General features: G+C 42.9%; 1 protein-coding gene across 1 annotated transcript in view; it reads right to left on the bottom strand.

The window, feature by feature from the left end:
- Positions 1–21,294: 21,294 nt before the first annotated feature.
- The window catches only part of PTPN20 (protein tyrosine phosphatase non-receptor type 20), a gene marked incomplete at both ends in the record, with an annotated part of 50,387 nt that continues 46,135 nt past the window's right edge, over positions 21,295–25,546 (bottom strand). Inside the window, 2 exons of the mRNA XM_080640564.1 lie at positions 21,295–21,381; positions 22,201–22,263. Of these exons, the coding sequence (XP_080496690.1) occupies positions 21,295–21,381; positions 22,201–22,263 (150 nt within the window). The remainder of the gene's footprint in view (positions 21,382–22,200; positions 22,264–25,546) is intronic.

Below are 25,546 nucleotides of genomic sequence, written 5' to 3'. Positions count from 1 at the left end.
TTAGCAGACTCCCCAGCCTAATCTTGCTCCTCTCCCAAGTTCACAAACCCGCCCCCACTTCCTGTATTCATGGCAGATGAATGCACTTCATAATTTATTGAGAATTTAACTCAATAATGACATTCTCACCTTCTCTCCCCTTTTCCTCAGAATGTATTTATCTTCCCCTAGTGGATCTTCATTAAGAAACTAGTGGCCAGGTGCATGAAATTTGTGGATGGGGGGGCGGGGATGTCCCTCAGCCCAGCCTCCCTCAGGGGATATCGAACTGCCGGTTTAGGCCTGACCAACAGCCGGACCTCCTTCTCACAATCTGGGACTGCTGGCTCCTAACTGCTCACCTGCCTGCCTGCCTGATTGCCCCTAACCACTCTGCCTGCTTGCCTGCTTGCCCCCAACTGCCCCTACTGCCAGCATTCTCATCCCCAACTGGCCCCCCCTGCCTGCCTGATCACCCCCAACTGCCCCTCACTGCTAGCCTGCTCACCCCTAACTGCCCCCCCACTGGCCTGATTACCCCAACTGCCCTCCCCTCCTAGCCTGATCGCCCCTAACCACCTCTGCCTCAGCCCTGCCACCATGGCTTTGTCCGGAAGGACATTTGGAAGGTCTCCCAGAAGGTCTCCTGGTCTAATTAGCATATTACCCTTTTATTAGTATAGATATTCTTCTCCTTTTCAAGACAAAATTTCCCCCTGGACTCTGGATCCCTCAGCTTCCTGATTCCTGCTTGACCTGTTTCCATTTTCCTGTCCTGAAACTTCTTTGCAATTATTAGCTTTATTGAGGTATAACTGATATAAACAAACACACACATTTAATTTATACATATTGATGAGATTAGACATACGCACACACCTGTGATACCATCACCACAACCAAGACACCAAGGCACTAAGATATGCACCACTTCCAGAAATAATGTCCTTGTGTTCTTTTTTCCTTCCCTTTTTTGTGTAAGAACATGAGATCTATCCTTTTAACATATTTCAAAGAATATAATATCATGTGTTAATGGTATGTTGTATAATATCTCTCTAGAACTTATTCATTCTGCAAAACAGAAACTATACCCACTGAAAAACAATTCCCCGTTTTCCCTTTCCCCAACCTCTGGCACACACCATTCTCTTCCCTACATCTATGAGTTTCACTATGTTCATATAAGTGAGATTGTGTAGTATTTGTCTTTCTGTGACTGGCTTATTTCACTTGGCATAATGTTCTAGGTTCAATGTTGATGCAAATTCCAGGATTTGTTTTCTTTTCTAAGGTTGAATAATCTACACCACATCTTTATTCATTCATCTTGTTTGAACATTTGGGTTGTGTCCATATTTTGGCTATTGTGAATAATGCTGTAATGGACATGGCGTATAGACATCTCTTCAGGTTCCTGATTCCAATGCCTTTGGATATGTATCTAGAAGTAGGATTGCTGGAATATATAGTTCTATTTTTAATTTTTCAGCAACCTCCATATGTTTTCCATAGTGACTACACCATTGTTGGTTCCTACCAACAGTGTGATACCCTGAGGGTTAGAAATGCTGAGCACCTTTTTACATACCTGGTGGCCATGTGTGTGTATACTTTGGGGAAATGTCTATTGAAGTTCTTTGCCATTTTTTTAATTAGGTTCTTTTGTTTTCTGCTATTGAGTTATAGGAGATTCTTATATATTTTGGACATTAACCCTTTATCAGGCAGATGGTTTGTAAACAAAATGTCCTCTGCCACTCCATAGCATTATGTGGAGACAGGGTCCAGTTTCATCCATCTGCCTGCGGTGTGCCATTTTCCCAGCACCATTTGTTCAGGAGAGTCTTCTTTCCCATTGTATGTTATGTCTTGTAATGCCTCTTCTTCCACAAAACTCCTGAAAACCGAATTTACCCACTTAAAATAAAGCATGTCCTGTGCCTTGTGCCTTTCAGATTCCTCTCCCATCTCCTCCCTGCATCCCTTAATGATTAGGAAGCTGCATAGTGAACTATGTGATCACCACTTCCCATCTTGCCCTACATCAGCCCTCAGCCTTGGACATCTGTCCCCGATCTTCACACTCTTGGGAGAGCAGGTGCAGTGGCTCCTTCACAGTTCTCATTCTTGCCATCTTCTCCACATGTGTTATGCACTGACTTCCAACACCTCACTTTCTCTGATGTGACAAGTGCAGGCTCTCCTGCCTCCTCACACCAGTCATTTGTTTTCTTCCTAGAGATCTCTGGAATCCTGCCCTTGACCCTCCTCTCTTGCTACATTTCACCTGTGATTCTCAATGGGAAGGAACAGCTCTTTAAAACTGGGGCACTTTTGAGAGTGAAAGAAGTGCCATTAATAACTAGGTTGGGCAATAGGTGTTAAGCAGGACTGTCCCGGTCATCCTACCTGAGATCTGCTTTAATGTAAAGCATGGAAATGATTGTCATGAAGGGAGAAGGTTGTTATGCTCACAGATCCCTAGAATCAGGAGGCACAGCCTGTCATGCAGGGACACAAGAAGGGCCACACAGGGAAGCACCAGGCTCAGTCAGGGGGCGGGGGGGGGGAGGGCAGAGGGAGAGGGGAAGATGTGGGCAAGAGCCTTTATTGTGGTTTCCATGGGAAAGGTTGGGCGAGGAAGGGTGATCAAGCTTAGGGCTGGCCAGTTTGAATAATTTTAGCAGGCTCTGGAACACAGGGGTATCCCGAATTGTCTAGCACTTGGCCAAGGAATGATTAAGGCAGGGGAATAGTGACCCAAATTGTGAGAGCCAATAAAGGAAGTGGTTGAGGTGTGGGCTCTGAGTGGCTGGTTTGCATTTGAAAAGCACACTCTAGCGTGAGTTGTTTTAAGTTATTCAGGAATTGGCTAGTCCTGGGAGGGGCAGCAAGGACCCAAGATGTCAAAGCATCAGAACACAGAAAATAAAAGACATGATTTATACAGGGATCTATCCAAGTCACTGGTGAGACTTCCCACCCTCCCCATACCTCCCAGGAAGAATTAGCACCTTGTGAGCCAGAGCTACCGATGCAGATGCCACATCCCCACATGTGAGAACCACTGCTTTGCACACCATTACCCCAACCCCCACCTCATGCTGACTTGACACACCTCATACCTCAATTCCAATTTTTTATCTTAACTTCAGTTTCCCCTGTACCCCCAGTTGGAGTTTACCCTTCTGCCTGTACTGCATTTACTCTCATCCTTTCCTTCACCTGGAACCCTTCCTCCTCCCATTCCACCTACCAAAGATCCAGCTTTCGTCCAAGGTACCTCTACAATGCTGTTTCCTGGGAATGCATCTGGGTCTCCTCTCCCAGGCTGGGCAAGGCAGCAATAACAGTCCTCCTAGCACGTCCTCAGCTGCCTTTAGCCCAGTACATCTCTCCTGTCAGTGTGTGAGCTTCCTCTCTGGTTCATTGTGGGGGAGCAGGAAGCTGCGTAGCCACTCTGCTCTTAGACTGGATTCAGCTGCATCCCCCCGAGTAATGCATGTATTTTAATGTGCCAATGTGTTGCTTCCTGGCAACATATTGAAATGAGAACAGGAGACTTTGGGAAACATGACTTCTTTGCTGGTGTTTCCCAAAATGTATTACAGGAAACACAGGCGTCCGGGGGCAATAACAGGCATTATGTAGAATAAACAAGGGTGAATCTGGGTACACAAAGTTAGTTTTGCCAAACTGCAACACTTCTCACAGTTTCAGATACCCAGAAACCTTTAATAAAGACAATCCTCCCAAGGGGAGAAAAGGGGAGTTTAGAGGACTGGTCTTTTGTTTTCTTTGGGGGTTTTTGCTTGTTTTTCAGCTTACTTGGCCTTTTTTTCTCAGACTCTTGGGTCTGGTGGTTTTAAAAAACACCATTATCGTCTACGAGAAGGGCTCTCGGGAGGCTGGGGCCGTGCGTAAGCAGGTGGGGCCTCCCACAGCCTGCACGTCACATCAGCTGCACCATCACCTATCTCACTGGCGTGCAACAAGGTGCCTATTTCCAGAGAAGCGAATGTGTCCCACCTGCTCCTACTCTTTGGTCACCCCTGGGACATAAGCTGAGCCAGTCCTTCCCCCTCACTCTCTCTCTAGTCAAGCTAATCAGCTTGTGGTTTCCTGAATACAGCCTGCTGTTTCTCGCCTCTGTCCCTTTTTCACACTACTTGCTTCATCTGAATATATATATTATAAAACCTAATATATGTAAAGCATAGTATATGTAACCATATATATGTGGATATACACATGTAACCATATATGTGAAGTTTGAAATGCATGCATATTAGGAGATATATAGGAAAGAGTGACAAAGTGAGCCAAGTAGACACAACAGGGCACATGAAGTCCCCTGTGAATCCATTTTTCAACATCTGAAATGTCCGACATGAAAACCTACCATGGTTTTCTTGTTAACTTGCTCTCCTGCCCTCCAAACTATTTTCAACCCCCATTCTCCTGAAATCTCCCATTGCCTTCACTCCAAACCGATGACCCTGCCCTTACCTTCCAGGAGGAGCTCTCAGTCCCCACTGGAGCCCATGAGCTCAGCCCTGCTCACCCTCAGCTCCTGCCTCCACCCTCACACATCCAGTGCCGGTCTTCTCCCAGGTCCCCTCATGCAGCTGCTCTCCACGTCTTCTCCCAGGTCCCCTCATGCAGCTGCTCTCCACGTCTTCTCCCAGGTCCCCTCATGCAGCTGCTCTCCACGTCTTCTCCCAGGTCCCCTCATGCAGCTTGCTCTCCCATGTCTTCTCCCAGGTCCCCTCACACAGCTTGCTCTATGTACCACCTGTTGCAGGTGGCTTGGTCTCTGTAGGGCCGTCGGCTTCACCCTCAGCAAAGTTCCTCTTACTCATCCTGCAGATGTGGCTCAGACACCATGGCACTCACGAGTCCCTGAACCCCAAGAACAGACTGGTTCCTCTGCCCTAGATCCTCCTTGCACCCTCTTCCTTTCATACTTCTCATTTTTCCAAATAGTCATTGTGAGATTTTCACTAAATACAATCTTCCTGGTGAGTTTAAAAGCACCACGTGGACAGGCACAACTACTTCTGCTTATTAGATTGCCCTTGACACTTAGGAAATTCTCAATAATATTTACTAAATGAAAGAAAGGGAAAAAAAGAGGAAGTGAATGAAAGTTTATAAAGCTCACATTTGGAAATCTTGATCTGTGGAAGCTGTAGCTTTGCAAAGACTCCCTCCCTGAACAAACGTTAGTTGAGCTCCTTTGAGCCTCTTCTTTGAGTTGAGGCCTTGCCTTTGGCCTGCTGAGCCCAGTTCATTGAGACTTTCCCTCCTGACCCTCACGTTTATATTTAGTCAAGTTTCTTGTTCCCACCCCAACCCGCAATATCTAATTAAATGTCCCTCATTAATTTTCTGTTACTGTACCCTTTGGCTATAAATCTAAATTGCCAGCTCTCTTTGCTCTGTTGGGAGTTGAGCTCAATTCTATAGTGAAGTAGCTCAGCTAAAACCTGCCTTGCTGTTTTGACAAATGTCAGTTTGCTTTCCCTTTGACAGGCCAGGGGTATACACATTTAGACCTATAAGTCTCCTGTCGCTGCCTTGGGCAAGTCCTAGGCATTGCAGGTTATCGTCTTCATGTTAGTACATGGACATGCTGCTCACTCAGACATTCAAGCAAGGGCTTTGGTGAAGGATCAGAGGCGACTATCACCCTGTGATGCCCGGCAGTCAGGTCACCATGATTTATAGTGGGGTGTCAGCACTGTGGTCAGAAGCGTCCTCCTTCATGACTCAGAACTGAGGCTGGGCCCACACAGCCTGCAGTAGCCAAGTGTTACTGATCTGAGTTTATCCTGTTGGCCCTCGGGCTGCCAGAATCAAAGCTGGCTTCTCCAAAATCGGATGGCAAGGAAATTGCGGAGAAGAAAGGGAGTGAGCATGGGCCCAGCAGCTAGTGGCTGTGCATGGCTCTCGGCTAAGCACTCCTCCAATCCTGACAGCCACTTCCGTGAGTGTGTCTCATGACTGTCTCACAGCTGGTGCTCGCTCCACAGGCCTCATTGGCCCAGCCCAGCTCCTTCATAGCCTAGCGCTGGCTCCCCCAGAAAGTGGAAGCTGCCTGTCTTAAGGACCAAACCCAGGATTGGCTTACAATTGTCACTTTATCCACATTTTATTGATCAAGGCAAGTCAAAGATGCAGCCCTGAGCCAGTATCTGGGGCTGCTGATACTCTGACAGTGAAGCAGTGCAGAGGGAGGACAGGAACTGATGGTCGCCATCTCAGAGGACTTACTGCCCATTCGGAACCTGGTGGCTCCACCTTGGGAAAGAGTCCATTTCAGTATTCTGCTCAGGAAGGCAAGGAAACAGGTATCAGACACCCGTGTGACCAGGGACTGGAAATGCATTACACTACATACCTGAGCCAGGTACAGATGCTGACAGACTCTGAAAGTGATGAGAAGATTCAGTACTGACTTCCAGGACAAACTTACACTCACTTACAGTGGCCCACGCGCCACAAATCCAAGACACCCTGGAGAAGCACCGAGGCCTTTCCATGCTCTGGGTCTGGCTCCAGAGCCTGGCGACCTGCAGCAACGGCTGTTCTCCCTCTGAGCGTGCTAGTGAGGCTGGGGTGTGAGGACATGTTAGACTACAAACCGCACCTTCCAAGCTCCCAGAACAGAGCCTCAGAGGCGAAAACACCTCCTAGTTGTTCTCATTCCCCAAATGGCTGTGTTTTATGATGTGTTAAGTTTGGGAGAAAGAAAATTCCTCCAGCTGCGGAGTTGTCCCAGCTGACAGCACTGATTTATGGTCTGCTGAGTGCCAGCAGCATGCTCAGCTCCACCACGGCTGGCAGAGGAGGCCAGGGCACTGCACCCACAGCACAGGTACGGCCTTCTTCACGGCCTCCAGGCTGAGGGTCCTCCCTTGTGGGCCTGGCTCCCCATGGGCTGGACCTGCCTTCAAGCCCTTTGAGCTCTTGGCCTGCGGTCCAGTCATTGAGAGGCCAATGGCTCTTCAGAAGGTCTCAGAGCTAGGGCCCATTTCCTGGAGATTCTTTGGCTTGAGCAATGGCCTCCTAAGTGGGAAGCCCTGTGGGCACCTGTTCCTGGCCTCAGACCCCTGCCATCTGCCCCTCGTGGTGCCTGGGCCCAGGTGAGAAGGGCCTGTCTATCCCAGAGACTCACTCGGAGGCCTCAAAGGAGGCTTTGCCAGCTCCCCCACCTGCAGACCGGACGTGAGTGGGATGCAGTGGGAGGCTGGGGCAGGGCTGCATGGAAGGAAACCATTTAGAAGCATCTGCGAAGGGTCTAGGCCATGGCCACCACTGGTCTCCTGACGTGCACATCCCCCCTCAGCTCACTGCGGACCCTCTCTCACTTCCTGCGGCGTCCACCCCCACTTCCTGCGGCTACTTCCGGCAGCAGGGCTTAAGATCCTGAGCCGCAGCATAGGTGCTGGTAGCGGGGCTCTGGGCGAGTGCTGCCGGCTGGGGAACAGCAGGTGCCACGGCCATGGGAGCCTCAGTTTCCAGCTTCAAATCCAAGCAGAAAAGGACTCGCAAGAGAATGTAGCCTCCATACACCCCACACACATGGCCCTCACCCGCCCTCAGCCGTCCCAGTGCACCCAAAGGGTGTGTTGACACTACACTGTAGTCTATTCAGTGTGCAATAGCATTCCCTCTTTAAATAGTGCACAGGCCGTAGTTTTAACAATTCTTTATTGCTAAAACAGCGCGAACCATCACTAAGCCTGTTGGGAAAATGGCGCGAAAGGCTCTCTGGATGCAGGGTGGCCGCCGCCCTTCAGTGTGTAAAAAGTGCAAAAACGCCAAGTGCGCTTTTCATAAACGAATGAGGAATCCTCGCAGCGAAAGTACTTTTAAAATTGCGGGCGTTTTTCCCCTGGGAGGGTGGTGTGTGCCCTCTAAATTCACCTAGACACTCAGAGAGTCAGGAGTTGAGGCCTGCCTGGTGCCGACCTTCCGTCTGAAGGTGCTGCGGCTTAGAGAGAAGTATGTGACCAAGAAAGAGACACCCCAAAGCTCATCCCAGCAGGTAGGTGCCCGCACTTCCTTCTCAACAGCGAGCACAGGGTGGCGCCTGGAGATCCATGCTGCCGCCTCAGATCGCGCTGTCTGGGAGGGACCACAGCCGCCTCCACCAAAGGGAGCGCCGCCGCGCCGGACCCACCTGGCCGCCGTGGGAGGAGCACACACACAAACCACGCCCACGGAGGACCCTGTGTGCAGGGCCCCAGGCCACAATCCACAGCCAGGAGAACAGGGGGCCACCCACAGCAGGACGAAGGGGCCGGGGACCGCACTGTCTCTCTGTCCTCCCAGTCCCTGCGGGTTCTTGCTTCAGGTGGTTCTGGGGGGTGGGGGGAGCGGGGGACTGTCCCTGGCCAGGCTCCAGGGAGAGCGGGCTCTGGGTCAGGGCAGCCCTGGAGCTCCCTCCAGCGGCAACAGGGCGGGGATTCCAAACTGGCGCAACCACAGGGAGAGCAGAATGAGGGGCTGACTTGCACTGCGACTTACTTTATTTTTAACCAGAAACCTTTGGCTCATCTGTTATTGGCAGGAACTGCTAGGCCAAACAGAAACTCCAAAAGTAGAAAGGATTAGCTTAGCAGAGCTTTCCCCAGACACCTTATGCACACAGCAGCGGGAGGCACCATGGTGACATACATTCATTCATCACCACTAGTCCGCTTGTCTTGAAAAGTGGCCTGGGAGAGATTGGGGCAGCAGTGCCATCCCGCCTATCGAGTGCTACCTCCTAACAGTTCATCAGCATCACAGAATGAAATGCCAGTGTGTCTCTTTCCATCCCAGAAAAGGGAAGACTCCTGGACCTCTGGGAAGATGTTCAGCTTGGCCCTGTGGAGGCACTGGGTACTCTAAGAGCAAGAGTGTCTGTGGCAGCTGTGGCACCCAGACACTAGGGAAACGCACCGTGAAAACCAAGTACTGGCATTCACCCACGCATCCAGAAATGTGGACTACTTGCAATTGAGGAGCAGGGACCTGCTCAGAGGACAGTGTTGGTGAGAACATATTCAGAAACGACAGAGCAAAGTTCAGGCTGCTAGCTGATCCAGCGCCAACAACAGCGCCAGCGTTGGCTGCTGGACAGAAGGACTGGGTTTCAAAGGGGGAAGGAAGGACTGTGAAAACTAAAGATCCTAGAGGGAAGAAAGGAAAAGGCAGCTGAAGAATACTCACTAGGCGAAAATTAGGGTTTTACAAACAGGGACTAAATGAGAAAGAGGACCTCAAAAAATCAAACCAGCAGGTTATGGGAGAAGCAAGGGTGTTTAAAAGTGAGGCGGCTTTTGCGTCTGGACTTAGGAGTTGGTACTGTGTTCTTGGAACAATGGCGCTCGGTGTAACGAAGCTGTTACGTGAAGATGCCAAGATGCAAAGGAAAATTCCAAAAGTTATGGGAGAATATTTGCTGGAAAATTACCTGGCTAAAATCTGGCAGCATCCTGGGAGTTGATGAATACTAATGAAGCTGTGGATGTCACTGGCTGTCAGATTCATTTCTAAGACTAGTATTACAAGATTTACCTGCCTGTTGTATGGAAAAGGTGATCAGGAAAAGCTCTTCATTTTATGGACATGGAAAGAAAACATGCAGATCAAGATTATCTGGATAAATTTTTAGTCATGTCACACTGTCCTGGAGGCTCACAACCTGTTAACTAGTAGATTACATCCTAGCTCTGTTTCTAGGAGTGCATGTCAAACTAAGTGTTTGTAATGGAATTTTTCCCCCCAGTTAATGAGTCTTGTAATCAAATAATTGGATGAATGTCTTACCTTTGGTTAAGTATTTAAATGTAAAATGTGTAATTAAAGCTGAGTGAAAGTTTATGTTGTTTAAGGGAGATGAGAGCAAGATGGAGGGACAGCCTTTAATGGGGTGGGGGTATAATTGTAATTGGAAAGTATATTTAAACTAATAAATGGAGAGTAATGATGAGAATAAAGAGGGAACAGTGTAGCAGTTAAAGGAAGAAGAAGAAGAAGAAGAAGAAGAAGAAGAAGGAGAAGGAGAAGGAGAAGGAGAAGGAGAAGGAGAAGGAGAAGGAGAAGGAGAAGGAGAAGGAGAAGGAGAAGGAGAAGGAGAAGGAGAAGGAGAAGGAGAAGGAGAAGGAGAAGGAGGAGAAGGAGAAGGAGAAGGAGAAGGAGAAGAAGGAGAAGGAGAAGAAGAAGAAAAAAGTGAGTTAACAGTTTATGGGAAAAATTCTTCTTCCTTGATCCAACCCAGACCTTTCTGTCTTCTTGCTGTTCGTACAATTAATCAGTTAAATGAAACAATGAAATTCACTCACTATCATTTTTATAAGAATTATTTTTTCAACACAATAGATTCCCCCATGACAACATTCAATGCCAAGAGAAAGTAAGTGGGACGATGGCTACTAAACCTTCCAAGTGAGGAAAGCATGACGGGAACTTTATGCTTAGCCGATATGTCATAAGTGCACACATGCATTTTCAGATTTGCCAGAAAGCAAGGACTATAGCAGCGGTCGCCAACCAGTGGTCTGGGGACCACTGGTGGTCCATGAGGTCCGAAAGGTTGGTGACCACTGGCCTATAGGACCCATACATTCACCCAGAAAAGATTATTTCAGAGGATAAACTAATCAACCCAGTGGGCTTTCTAGATGCCCTCTAAAGACATAAAAAACAAGTTTGCTGTTACATTCAGATATTTAATTCACTCACCCTTCTTCCCACAGTCACAGCTTCACACCAGAGGCTGAGAGTGTGATGGCACTTACACATGCAAGTTTTCCTTAGGGTCCTTCAGATGCTAATCTGCACTGGGAACTCTAAGGGCATGTGGAATGTCTTTGGCAAGTACATCCCAAACTTCTTTGGTCAAAGAGCCCTTCTCTTATTGACTCTCTCAGGGGACTAGTTTCTGCAGAACATGCCTTAGCATTTCACGATAAAACCAATGCCCATGGTACGAGTAATCTTCCAAAATATGGGGATTATGTGGGGAGGAAGGAATCCCTTCTCTGTGCAGTCATTCTCCATTCTTCCTTCACTGAGGACCTCCCTGTCAGCATCCTGCCAGGTAAGAGCAATCAGAACAGAAAAAAACACAGGTGAGCCTTTGACAGCTCATGGAGAAGTCATCAATAATGACACGATGCTGTTTGCCTGGGAGCGTACACTCGCTGTGAAAGTATGTGTCTAATGCTTCACAAATGGGCACCTCCTTCCTAACTTTACTCATTTGCTAGGAGAGGGCCATGAGCGGAATATGACACTGTGCTTATGCCCTGCTCAGAAGGCAGGTGTGCGGTGGGGTGGGTGGAGAAGCTTCAGGAGATGCACAGCTGTGTGAACGTCCATGGGTGTGGGTATGAGCCACCAGAGACGGTGAGTGGGAGCAAAAGGAGAGACACTAAAAGCACATCTTTGTGACTTACCAGGAGCAGAAGCCACAGGAAAAGGCAGACTGTAGCCAAAGCTCCTCAGCCCAGATCTGTGCGGGATCTCCCGCTGGCTTCCTGCTCTGCTTTCCCTAGAGTTCCACTCTGCTTCCCCGAGGGAAACCCTCTCACCCACACCCATGGAGCCATCCTGTCCTCCTCATTACAGTGACGAGCCGAGGATGCTTTTCCTCAGTAACACCACGGAGGAAGCCCAATAGGGCAGTTGCAGGCTATTTGTCCTTATGATACTATTTTGCTTTGCTTTTCCAGTTTATCATTCCATCTATTCACTCTCAGCTTGACACACTTTTCCTGGAGGTCTAGGAAAACACAGGCCTCCCTGCCTGACCCCTTCCTGCCCACCTCGACAGTCTCTTCCCTCCCCGGGAGGGCTCTTCCCCACAAACCTGACCTGAGACATTAGGGGCCCAAATGCCATGGCAAGTAGTAGAGCACCACTTGGCTCCAGTGGGCAGGCCCCCATCCTGTCATCAGTGCTAGGTTTCTTCCTGCGGGAAAGCTCCCATGTGGCCCACTGACGCTGACTGGCCGGGCTTCTTCCTAGGGGCTGGCTGCCCATGACCAGGCACCTCCAGCCTGAGCACCGTGCTCTGCGGGAGATGTATTTGCCATTTCTGTTTGCTGTGCGAGGTATTTTTACACATGTTGGGTGTATGAGAGGATTGTTTCTGGATTGCTAACATCTCAGCAGTGATCCTGAGCAGAAAGCTTACTGACGGAAAATTCTCAGGGTGCTCTGTGGGGTATGATTAACCAAATCTACTCTGTCCATAGCTGAGAAAAACGTTAAGAATTGGCACCAGTGAGGAAGACCTGCGCTCCTGCAGAAGAGGACACAGTCGTCTCCTGGGCAGCATCCACGCCTGGCTGGCAGTAGACTCAGCCCCTTCCTCTCCCACCCATTTTCCAGAAGTCAAGGTAGGCTTGACCGCAGAGGGGAACAGCTTCACTCTTCAATGGCTGGCTGCTGTAAGTCTGCCCAACCTATCCACGAGCAGAGAAAGGCAATTCCCTTCTATTTCTAGTTTGCTAAGAACTTGCTTTTCTTTTTCAAAATCAAGAGAGGATATTACATTTTATAATAACTTTTTTCTGTATCTATTGAGCTATCCACAGGGTTTTCCTCTTTAATTCATTAGTGTGATGAATTACATTCATTGATTTATCAAACTGATTCCACATTCCTAGAAGAAACCCCAACTTGATCATGACATATCATTTTTTAACTGAAAAAAAAAAATTGTATAAAGCTTTGAAAGGGACCAAAAGGATTACTTGGTATTCTTAATAGAAAACAAGGAATTTTCTCATTTTAGTTTTTCTGATTTTGTGGGAATTGTGCCTTTCATAGTCTTTGAGCTATTTTACAATACTGTGAATTGTTGATAACTGGTAGCAATGCAAATGATCCATGTCTGTAGATATGCAGTTAACTCTGCCCAGTGAAGGGACAATTAATTCTTCCTAAAACCCATGGTAAATGTCAGTTTATCATCTATTTTTAAATTTAGGATTTATGTGTGGCTTTGAAATTTTTCCTGTGAATCAGTCATGGGTTTCCTCATTAACTGAGGAATTGAATATAATATTTGGTGTGTGTATGTTTAATACTATGAGTCATAATGATACTTTAAAAATTATCTTCTGGCAGTTTATTTCTGGATTCAATTTGCTGTACCTTGTTTAGGATGTATGCATACATTTTAGAGTGAGACTGACCTGCCATGTTCTCACAGTTTCCATTTGGGGTTTTGGTATGAACTGTTTGCTAAACTTTTTCATTTTTTTTCCAAAGAATTTTATAAGGTTGGAGTCCTAATTATTTTTTAGAACTTGCAGTGAAGCCACCTAAACTTGAAGTGTTTATTGTGGAATGGTTTGAATTATGAATTAGTTTCTTTGAACTTTTAGACCTATTATAGTTTTCTATTTCCATTGTATGGTTTTGGTATTTTTCTAGGAATCAGTCCATTTCAAATTTGTTGGCATACACTTTTTCATAAACTCTTCCATTTTCTTTTTTTAAGTCTTCAGTAATGAAATAAACTTTTTTTCCTCATTCTGCTATTTATTTGTGACCTCTCTCAATCAGCCCCACTGGACCCAGCTTTTATATATATTTATAATATATATATTTATATATATATTTATAATATATATAATATATTATATATATAATATTTTTTTACTAATTTCAGAGAGGAAGGGAGAGGGAGAGGGAGAGGGAGAGGGAGAGGGAGAGGGAGAAGGAGAGGGAGAGGGAGAGGGAGAGGGAGATAGAAACATCCATGATGAAAATCATTGACTGGCTTCCTCCTGCAGGCCCCCTACTGGGGATCAAGCTGGAAACCCAGGCATGTGCCTTGACCAGGAATTGAACTGTGACCTCTTGGTTCATAGGTCAACACTCAACCACTGAGCCACACGGCTGCGCTGGAATCAGCTTTGATGAAGCCAAGTCTATTCTCCATGTCGCATATTTGTTATCTATGTCATTGATTCCAATCTGAACTCTATTACTTCTTTGGTTTAATTTTTATATTCTTTAACTTCTTGAGAGTGATGCTTCTTTAGCTAATGATGTCCTTTTCTAATATTTATGCCTATAAATTTTTCTCTAAATACTGCTTTACTGTCTCAAAACATTTTTAAATGTACTACTATCATTACCAATTTGAAGCATTTTCATTTTGATTATATTTTGTCTTTGTCTCATTATTTATTTAAGTTTCAAATATATGGGGCTTTTCCAGTTATCATTTTGTTACTAATTTTTAGCATAATTGCACTTGATTTAGGAACCACACTGCATATTATTTCAATACTAGAGGCCTGATGCACAAAATTCGTGCAAGAGTAGGCTTTCCTTCCCCCACCTGCCAGCACCGGCTTCCCTCTGGCACCCAGGACCCAGGCTTCCCTCGCAGCCCCAGCTTCATCTGGAAGGACGTCCAGTCTACCAGTAATTAGCATATTATGCTTTTATTATTATAGATTTTTGACATAATTTTAAATTGGCTTTATGACCCCAAGTATGAGCATTTCGGTGTGTGGGGGCATTTGGAGTGTGTGGGCATTTCAGTGTGTGTCAGGAGAGCTGGAAAGGGACACTCTGCAGCAGGCGTCCCCAAACTACGGCCTGCGGGCCACATGCGGCCCGCCGAGGACATTTATCCGGCCAGCTGGGTGCCGCTGCCTGTCCTGCTTAGCAGCCGACTCGTCCCGGGCCCACAGTGCGCATAGGAATTTGTTCATAGTTTTTCTTTTAAACTATAGTCCGACCCTCCAACGGTCTGAGGGACAGTGAACTGGCCCCGTTTAAAAAGTTTGAGGACCTCTGCTCTGCAGTATCCCTCTGCAGTGTGTGCAGTGTTCCATATGTGCTCTTTGGTCAATTGGCACATGATGTTCTCCTGTAGTCTCGTTATTTTATTTATTTTATATTTTATTTTACTTTCTTTGGCTTAAACAACAAACACTTATTTTCTCACATATCTGGAGGCCAAGATCAAGGTTGCAGGGTTGGTTTCTACCGAGGCCTCTCTCCTTGGCTTGTGGATGGCCGTCTCTCCCTGTGTCTCACAGATTTTTGTCAGAGCTTTCTGTTAATAACTAAGAGAGATAGGTTAAAATCCCCAACTATTACTTTGAACTTGTTTCTTTACATTTTTCAATTTTTATTTATATGCTTCATTTATTTTGTATATACGCCTTATATATTTTAACATCTTATTGGGTGGACACAAATTCAGAATGGTCATATATTTCCAGGGAACTTCTCTAATGATGCTTTTAGCCTGAATTCCATTTTGTCTAAAAGTAATGCACCATACCATCTTTCTTTAGGCTAGCGTTGGAATCCATCTTTAGACTCTTTCATATTCAACCTTCTTGTATTCTTGTTTTAGATTTCTTGATATTCTTCATTTACCTTGAGCACCTGATCCACTTACAATGTATTGTAATTACTGATATTTTGGGGCTTCAATCTTCTTTATGTGCTTTTAATTTGTACCTTTCCTTATGTTTCTTTTTCTTTCTTGTCCTGCCCATATGTTACCTTTTCTTAGTGGAAATTATACACTCTTTTACTATTCTTTTAGCAGCTGTAATAGAAATTATAAGAAGCATTTTAAAGTTATTAAAACCTAATCTTGATAAATTTACCCTTTCTTAAATAACTCAAGGACCTTAGAACATTTTAAGCACATTTACATCCCTCTTGACCAATATGCCAGTTTTATAATGTATTTTAAATCAATATGTGTATTTTATTTTTAAAATATTTTAAAATTTTTTAACTTTATTTTTATTGTAGACACTATTACAGATGTCCCCATTTCCTCCCCTCAATTTTCCTATCTCCATCCAGCCTCTGCCACCCTCTTCCCTCTGTCTAGCACTCATGTAGTCTGTGTCTATATTATATATATAAGTTTCTTGGCTAATCCCTTCACCTTATTTCATCCAGTCCCCATGCCCACCTCCCCTCTGACAGCTGTTAGTTTGTTCCATGTATGCATGCCTCTGGATCTCTTTTGTTCATCAGTTTATTATGTTGATTAGATTCTACATAAAAGTGAGATTATATGGTATTTGTCTTTCTCTGACTGGTTTATTTCACTTAGCATAATACTCTCCATCCATGCTGTGGCAAAGGGTAAGAGATCCTTCTTTTTTACTGCTGCATAGTATTCCACTGTGTCTACTGATGGCTACTTGGGCTGTTTCTATATTTTGGCTCTTGTAAATAATGCTGCAATGAACATAGGGTGCATATATTCTCTCTGATTGGTGTTTTGGGATTCTTAGGATATATTCCCAGAAGTGGGATCACTGGATCAAAAGGCAGTTCCATTTTTAATTTTTGAAGGTATTTCCTTACTGTTTTCCACAGTGGCTGCAACAGTCAGCATTTCCGCCAAAAGTGTACAAGGGTTCCACTTTCTCCACATCCTCACCAGCACTTGTTGATTTACTGGTGGTAGCATTCTGGCAGGTGTGAGGTGATACCTCATTGTAGTTTTAATTTGCATCTCTCTGATTGATTAGTGATGTGAGCATTTTTTTCATGTGTCTATTGGCCAAACAAATGTCCACTTTGGAGAAGTGTCTATTCAAGTCCTTTGCCTATTTTTTATTGGGTTGTTTACCTTTTGTTGAGTTGTATAAGTTCTTTATATATCTTGGAAATTAGGCCCTTTTTAGATGTATCATTAGCAAATATGTTCTCCTGTATGGTGAATTACTTTTCATTTTGTTGATGGTTTCTTTTGCTGTGCAGAGCTTTTTAGTTTGATATAGTCCCATTTGTTTATTTTTTTCTTTGTTTCCTTGGCCTAGGAGATATACTGAGATGTCTGATATTTTACTGCCTGTTTTCTTCTAAGATTTTTATGGTTTTGTGACTTAACATTTAAGTCTTTTATCCATTTTGAGTTTATTCTTATGTGTGATATAAGTTGGTGATCTAATTTTATTTTTTTTTTTTGCATTTACTGGTCCAATTCCCCCAACATCATTTATTGAAGAGACTGTCTTTACTCCATATGTCTTGGCTCTTTTGTCAAATATTAATTGACCATAATGATGTGGGCTGATTTCTGGGGTCACTGTTCTGTTCCATTGATCTATATGCCTGTTCTTATGCTAGTACTGTTTTGATTACAATAGCCTTGTAATATAGTCTGATATCAGGTAGCATGGTATCTACAACTTTGCTCTTCTTTTTTTAAAATATATTTTATTGATTTTTTTTTTACAGAGAGGAAGGGAGAGGGATAGAGAGTTAGAAACATTGATGAGAGAGAAACATCGATCAGCTGCCTCCTGCACACTCCCTACTAGGTATGTGCCCGCAACCAAGGTACATGCCCTTGACCGGAATTGAACCTGGGACCCTTGAGTCCGCAGGCCGACGCTCAATCCACTGAGCCAAACTGGTCAAGGTGAACTTTGCTCTTCTTTCTCAAGATTCCTGAGACTGAGCTTCTGGCAAAGGCAATACCAAGCAACTGAGCTTCTGGCAAAGGCAATACCAAGAAAATTTTTTAGTAAAATTAGTGAAGTCTGAAAAGAAAAATATCCTTTGGCATCTATACAAAGAGTATGAAGAAAATAAAATCAGGTTATTATCATGTTTTTTTTACAATAACACTTTATGATAGAAAAAAGGAGTAATATAGTCAAGATTTTCAAGGAAAGAAAATGTGATTCAATATTTAATATCTAGTAAAATGTATCATGATGTACAGAGGGTGCAGATGAATGTCAACATGCAAGAGCTCAGAGATAACTGTTTCTAAGAGGCCTTCCAAGGGAATCTACTAGAAAACATGTTTGAGATATCAATGCTTGGAGAATTATTGACATAATGGTATTATATATATAATATATATAGTTTTATATAATGTTTTCTTATAAATATATGCATGTAAAAGAGTTAAAAGGGATAAATTATAATATGCAAATGATTATATTACCTAGCAAGGTAGATATACTCATTTAAAAATGGAGAAGAATGGTATAATCCAAGAAAAAAAAGTTTAAGTGTTTTTGGTAGTTGGTAATTGGTCTTTTATATTTAAGTGCAGTGTAACAAAATGCCACAAGATTAGTGGATTACAACAATAGAAATGTCTCATCTCACAGTTTCCTGAGTCAGGAGTCCAGATACAGCTGGCTGGGCCCTCTGCCCGGGGTCTCACAAGGCTAAAATCGTAACCAGCCTGCTGCATGCCCATCTAGGGCTCCTTCAAGGCTTGACAGAATTTTGGGCTTTGCGTTTGTGACATTGAGGTTCCTGTTTCCTTCAGGGTTGTGAGCAGGAGCAAGAAATTGAAAACCTATTTGAAAAAATAATGACAGAAAACTTCCCCTAAGTTTTAGACATACAAGTCCAGGAAGCACAGAGAGTCCCAAACAAGATGGCCCCAAAGATGCTCACTCCAAGACACATTATAATTAAAATGCTAAGGGTTAAAGACCAAGAGAAAATTTTAAAAGCAGCAAGAGAAAAGCAGTTAGTTACCTACAATGGAGGGCCCATACACCTGTCAGCTAATTTCTCAAAAGAAACTTTGCAGGCTAGAAAAGAGAGGCAAGAAATATTCAAAGTGATGAAAAGCAAGAATCTACAATAAAGATTACTCTACCCAGCAAAGCTGTCATTTAGAATTGAAGTTCAGATAAAGAGTTTCCCAGAGAAGAAAAAGCTAAGGCGTTTATCACCAGTAAACCAGTATTACAAGAAATGTTAAAGGATCTTCTTTAAGAAAAAGGAAAAGATAAATAATATGAATAATAAAATGGCAAAAAATACATATCTATCAACAATTGAGTCTAAAAATCAAAATAAGCGAACAAGGATTCTAATGAAAAAAATAAACTGATGAATAAAATAGAACCAGAGGCATGAAAACATGGAACAGACTGAAGAATCTCAGAGAGGAAGGGTGAAGGAGGGTGGAAAGAGATTAATAACTTATGTGCATAACCCAGGGAAATAGACAATGAAGTGGTGAAGGCCTGAGGTGGGAGAGGATCCTGGTGGAGGGAGGCAATGGGGAGGAGAGGCTGGAGACATCTGCAATACTCTCAACAATAAAGATTTTTTTAAAAGGAAGGAAGGTGGCGAGGGAGAAAGGAAGAAAGAATGGAAGGAGAAAAGAGAAAAAACAGAATGAATAAATAATACATGGTGGGAAAAAAAAGAAAAATAAATTACTAAGACTTATATGAAAATAAAGCCTACAATGTTTATATCTAAGAAGATTTGGTCCAATGCATAAGTCCATCAAGCACATAAAACTTTTAAAATATGTATTTAAAGTTGAAAGGTAATAAATGCATATATGATTATATTTAAATATTTTTTTAATTTTCCCCAAATAAGCATTCATATACTCACAAAGATGTCAATGGGAGTTTCATATTCATATCCTAGGCAAAAATGGATTTATTGTTGGTATGAAACTTAGTATTTTAATTAGTCAAAAGTTTTTAATTTGAAATCCACTTCCCCAAAATAAAATCAAAACTAATACAATCAGTATTCTCATATTTACTTATTTAATTTCCCTGACAAATGAAAAATTAGTCCAGCTATAAAAATATAAGGCATACATTAAAGAAAAAACATGTTTACTGTCAAAAAGTGAGAAATTTTTCTTTACAAGAATATTTTAAGGCCCAAGTAATAAAAATGCAAGAGACAATACATAGTAAATATTTCCATTTAAATAACAGCATGAAATACTCAGGAATACTGTTGTACATTATGTCTATTATTTTATAAAAACAGAGGGAAACATTAGGAATACAAATATTAAAGGCCAATCATCAAAATTAATGTTTAGCATAGACTACTATTTATATGAATAATGTAAAGAGGTTGACTCATCTATTTGACTTAATATAAAATAGATTTCTGGCATATAATTATTTTTAAAATGAGAATTATCATTTTAATTCATCCAATTCAAGTATTCATTCAGCCAGGGGAACAATATAAACCTCTTAAAAATTCAAAATCTACAGCTTAATATTAGAAATTTTCTTAATATAATACATAGAATATTCTGATCTTTACTGAATTACACTTTACAAAGATGTATATCAAGTGCTTTATAGCTTATAATAAAATCTAACTGGTCACTAAAATTCTTTGATAAAATTATCACTGTAATTGTATGAGGCAAAGTCCTATAATAAAATGAATGTAATAATGGCCACAATCTTTTCAAAAACAGAATATGGAAGTTTTCATTTTTAGAACTATGAATTTGGTTTTCCAAAATATGGTTCCCAAAGCCAGTTTCTAAATGTTACAGCAGAGGTGGGGCACGGGGTGGGGGTGGGGGGTTATAAAAAGAAATGATTTAATGGAACTCTGAAGAAAAAAGTAACTACTCTAGATCTTAGTTTGAAAAATATATCTGGCATAAGTGATTCAAAATTACATAATAATGCTTATATCAAAGTTTATTGGTTAGCTAAAGGGCAAAAACTAAGAAGCAAGTAGAATATAATATTTGCTTTCAACAAAGCAGACTTAGTAATATGTTAAGTGTTAGGGTGGGATAGGAAAGAACTCAAGCCAGGCAAAAATTTCCTCTTGGACCTTCTCTATAAATATCTATTTTAGTTTTGGACTGTTCCTCAGTGTGCTCATGTGATGGAGGGAGGAAGTCTGCCCACCCACAAAAAGCTCCCCAGACCAACAGGTCTTTGTCCAGTGGTTCTAGAAAGGCAGCTGGTCCTCTGATCTCCCTGGGGCTCCATGGGACTTCGAAGTATGGAAAAATGGAATCCAATTTGCATAACACATTAAACCACCCTAATAGGAATCTTCAGTGAACTGAGTTGTTAAAATGCCAGCTAATAGTATGATTCTAGCTAAAAACCATGGATAAGTATCTGTCTTGAAAATGCCTGTAAGAAGTCAGTTTACTGGTTCTAGGTCCTCCCAGAATCAAGGCTTCCTAAGGTCTGGGAAATTCTCAGCTCCCTTTAGCTGTCTTTCCAGATATAATCTTAATAAATATAGTTTAAGTCTTTTATTGGGCTCTGTAATCCCTTCAACCAAATAGGCTGCAGTTGTTTTAAGAAACTTTTATTTCATTGGAAAATGTGGGAGGGTATTTTGATATTATCTAAGTAAAATCAGTGGGTAAACGCTATTTACCCCAAACCAAATGATGCTGCCTTCAGGGAGTTGTCAGAAAGGAAATCAAATGATACACCAAGAAAGCACATGGTGCACAGAGCAGAGCCCTTCCTTCAGCACAACCTGTCATGCTCTTTCTGAGGAAGCTCCAGGACACCTGGTATGTCAAGTGTGAGGCAGTCTTTCTAAATCCAAAGTTGCAAGCTTCTGAAGAACTTCAAGCACAATTTTATAACAAAACCAATACTGCTCCTGTAGACATATATATGAAAAACAAAAGACTGTTAAGTAATTAATACCAATATCCACTTTCAGAGAACACATTTGTAATTTTCAGCCACAGAGAAAGTTCCTAAAGAGCACACATTTAACTAAGAACTTCTTTACATAAATATATTTTTTAAAATATCAGAAACATAAATGATCACAATATAGTTCTTGGTCTAGAACTAAAGGCTTAACTGAATAGAGGGGAAACTGACTCTGAGACTCATTCTGCTTATATTTTCCCTGGATCAATCACATTTTAAACTTTTTTTAGATATAGCCTCAGGTCTCTCAGACAACAATAGTTCAAATAAAATGCTCCATATTACTCAACATTGGCCTAAAAACAGGTCAGCCTGAAGATTCAGGGGTACCTGTTTTCATTATCCATACTTTCTTAACGCCCCCCCCCCCAAAATGACTAATAATTAACCTGTGACAGAAATGATAGTTTTATGACATGCTGATGACGTTAATATTTTAGCGGCAAGTAAATATCCCAGAATTGCTATCCATAAATTTATGAAAATACATTAAGACATGTTACTCTAACAAAGTTTGCGTGTGGGCACCAGGAGACTCGGTCTCAGTCTCAGCTCTTCCACTTGCTACCAGAATGAAGTGACCTCATGGAAAAGACTGCATTGCTCTGAACTTGAAGTTCTGCATCAGTAATGTCTACCTCAAAAGTGAGAACTCAGTGAGATCATGTGGGTGAAAGAGCTTTATAAATTGTAATATGCTATACAGTGAATCTTTATATTCATTATTCTTCAAATTAGAATTTATGATGTGAGAGCTTACCTTTGTTTGAACCATGCCATGACGTTGTGCTCTCATTTGGGCCACGATATCTCTGATGTTGAACTGCAACAGGATGACAGTAATTCTATATTATCCATATGGGGGGGAACATAAACCTACAGATTGCCAAATGAGTACTCCATACTGCTTTCCAGTAAAAAAGATGCAAAGATTTTTACCAGAAAGGTCTCATTTTCAGCCATAAGAAAATGCACTATTTTAACCTAGTCTAATGGATAAGCAAGACTTGTATAGTGGGTTTCCAGGAAAAAGCAGGAAGCAATTAAATAACAAGAAATGCTCTCCAAAAGAAATAACAACAAATTTTCCCCTGTGTATATTTTTCTGTTCTCCAAAGAGAGACCTTCAAGCGGCACTATAACTCTGGAAAAGTCTGATGCAAAGAAGACTTGTTCTGGCCACAATAGTAGCACAGCTGTTTCTCATAAAGAGAGTCCTCTCAACTCAAATGGAGACCCTGAGCAACAGCTGGCCCAATGCTAGATCCTACACATGTGCATAGAGAGCTGCTCTGCCCAGGGTAGTCGCTGCCTGGGGCAGGCCTGCAAAGGGCTGTTGCTGGGCCACCATGCGATGAGTCCAGAAATGAGCAGTAAGTTTTAGAAACTCTTATGGCAGTCTGCCACTGGCACAGGCTAAGAAGTGTCATCAGTGGAACACTATACGGCCAGCTAGGGCATGGATGAATTGTCCTGGAGTCACATTTGGTACAAGCTGAGGACCAGTCATGTGCAGCAAGACCATGCTGACACCTGAAAATTTCAAGATTTGTCAACCATAACCCAAAAGTATGTAAAAATCAGAGAATATAAGCATTCCTTTACTTTTATAACTTGTCATTTTTATAATAATTTAAAATCTAATTTAGCCTTAAAATTTTTATATTGAAATAATTATATATGCAAAGTAGGTTGCAAAAAAATGTATCGAGAAATCCTGTATATCCTTCACCCAGTTTCCCTAAGTTAAACTATCCAAGATAGCAGCAGTAGAACATCAAAAGCAGAAAATTGACATTGGTACAACCCAAAAAGCTTATTCAGATTTTGCCAGTTTTATATGTGATCATTTGTGATTGTGTGTGTTTGTGTATCTGTGGTTCTGTGCAACATTATCACATTTGAAAATTCATGTAATTGCAACCACATTCAAGATTCTTGACTGTTACACCACCAGATTTCCGTATGCTATGTGTTAGAAATACCATCTACCACAACCCCTAACCCTTGTCAACCAGGGAATCTGATCTCCATCTCTATAGTTTGTTCTTTCAAAAGGATTATATGAATGGAATAATGAAATAGCTAACCTTTTGAAAAGGACTTTTTTTCATGCAGCATAATTGCCTTGAGACCCATCAAAATTGTTTTGCATATTAATAGATCTTTCCTTCTTATTGTTAAACTAGAGGCCTGGTGCACGAAATTCGAGCACGAGGGCATGTGTCCCTCAGCTGAGCCTGCACCCTCTCCAATCTGGGACCCCTCGAGGGATGTCCGACTGCCAGTAGGATCAGGCTTAAATGGACAGTCAGACACCCCTCTCACAATCCAGGACTGCTGGCTCTCATCCACTCGCCTGCCTGCCTGCCTGCCTGCCTGCCTGATTGCCCCTAACTGCTTCTGCCTGCCAGCCTGATCACCACTAATCACTCCCCTGCCAGCCTGATCGACACCTAACTGCTCCCCTGTTGACCCAATTGCCCCCACCGCCCTCCCCTCCTGGCCCGGTCACCCCTAACTGCCTTTCCTTGCCAGCTTGGTCGCCCCTAACTGCCCTCCCCTGCTGGACTGGTCGCCCCCAACAGCCCTCCCCTGTAGGCCTGGTTGCCCCTAACTGTCCTCCCCTGCTGGCCCAGTCACCCCTAACTTCCCTCCTTTGCCAGCCTGATCACCCCTAACTGCCCTCCCCTGCCAGCCTGGTCACCCCCAACTGCCCTCCCCTGAAGGCCTTGTCCCTCCCAACTTCCCTCCCCTGTAGGCCTTGTCCCTCCCAATTGCCCTCCCCTGCAGGCCTTGTACCTCCCAACTGCCCTCCCCTGCAGGCCTGGGTCCCCCCCAACTGCCCTCCCCTGAAGGCCTTGTACCTCCCAACTGTCCTCCCCTGCCGGCCATCTTGTGGCGGCCATCATGTGTCCACATGGGGGCAGCCATCTTTGACCACATGGGGGCAGCCATCTTGTGTGTTGGAGTGGTGGTCAATTTGCATATTACTCTTGGTCTGGAAATGTACCAGGTTTTTAACCATCAACTTGCTGAAGGACATCCAGGTTGATTCCAGTTTGGGGCTGTTATGAATAAATCTGCAGTGAACATTTGTGTACAGGTTTCTGTGTGAATATGAGTTTTCATTTCTCTGGGATAAATACCCAAGAGTGCTATTGTTGGGAATATGCGATTAAGTTTAGTTTAAATTTTTAAAGAAACTGTAGCATTATTTTCCAAAATTGGTATACTGTTTTTAATATATATATATATATATATATATATATATATATATATATATATAGATTTCAGAGAGGAAGGGAGAGGGAGAGAGAGATAGAAACATCAATAATGAGAGAGAATCATTGATTGGTTGCCTCCTGTATGCCCCCTATTGGGGATTGAGCCTACAACCCAGGCATGTGCTCTAACCGGGAATCAAACTGTGACCTCCTGGTTCATAGGTCGATGCTCAAGCATGGAGCCACACCAGCTGGGCAGAATGGGTATACCATTTTACATTCCCACAACTAATGTGTGATCAATCCAGTTTCTTCAAATCTTCACCAACATTTATTTGGTGAAGATTTTTTATATCACTATTTTTATATTAGTCTTTCTGATAGATGTCCAGTGATATTTCAGCATGGTTTTAATTTAATTTTCCTAAAGGCTAATGAAGCTGAGCATATTTTCATGTGCTTATTTGTCTTCTATATATCCTCTTCAGTGAAATATCTGTTCATGTCTTTTACCTACTTTATAACTAGATTGATATTTTGGGGGGATTTTTACAATTGAGTTTTGAAGGTTCTTTATATATTCTAGATTTAAGACCTTTGGTGGATGTGTGACTTACAGTTTTTTCAGGTCTGCATCTTGTCTTTTCATCATCTTCATAGGGTCTTTCAGAGAACAAATAATTTTAATTTGCTTTCCCCCTAATGTCAGTGATGGCAAGATGTGTTCTCTCACCACCTACATTCAACACAGCACTGGAAGTTCTAGGTAGTGCAATAAGGCCAGAAAAAGAAATAAGAGGCATATGGATTGGAAAGAAAGAGATTAATCTGCCCCTATTTTTGAATAGAATGACTGTCTATGTAGAAAATACCAAGGAA

The sequence above is a fragment of the Plecotus auritus genome, assembly GCF_963455305.1.
Source record: "Plecotus auritus genome assembly, chromosome: 9".
In the NCBI taxonomy this organism is placed as follows: Eukaryota; Metazoa; Chordata; class Mammalia; order Chiroptera; family Vespertilionidae; genus Plecotus; species Plecotus auritus.
Note: the sequence above shows the minus strand (reverse complement) of the source record. Positions and strands in the feature narration are given on the sequence as shown.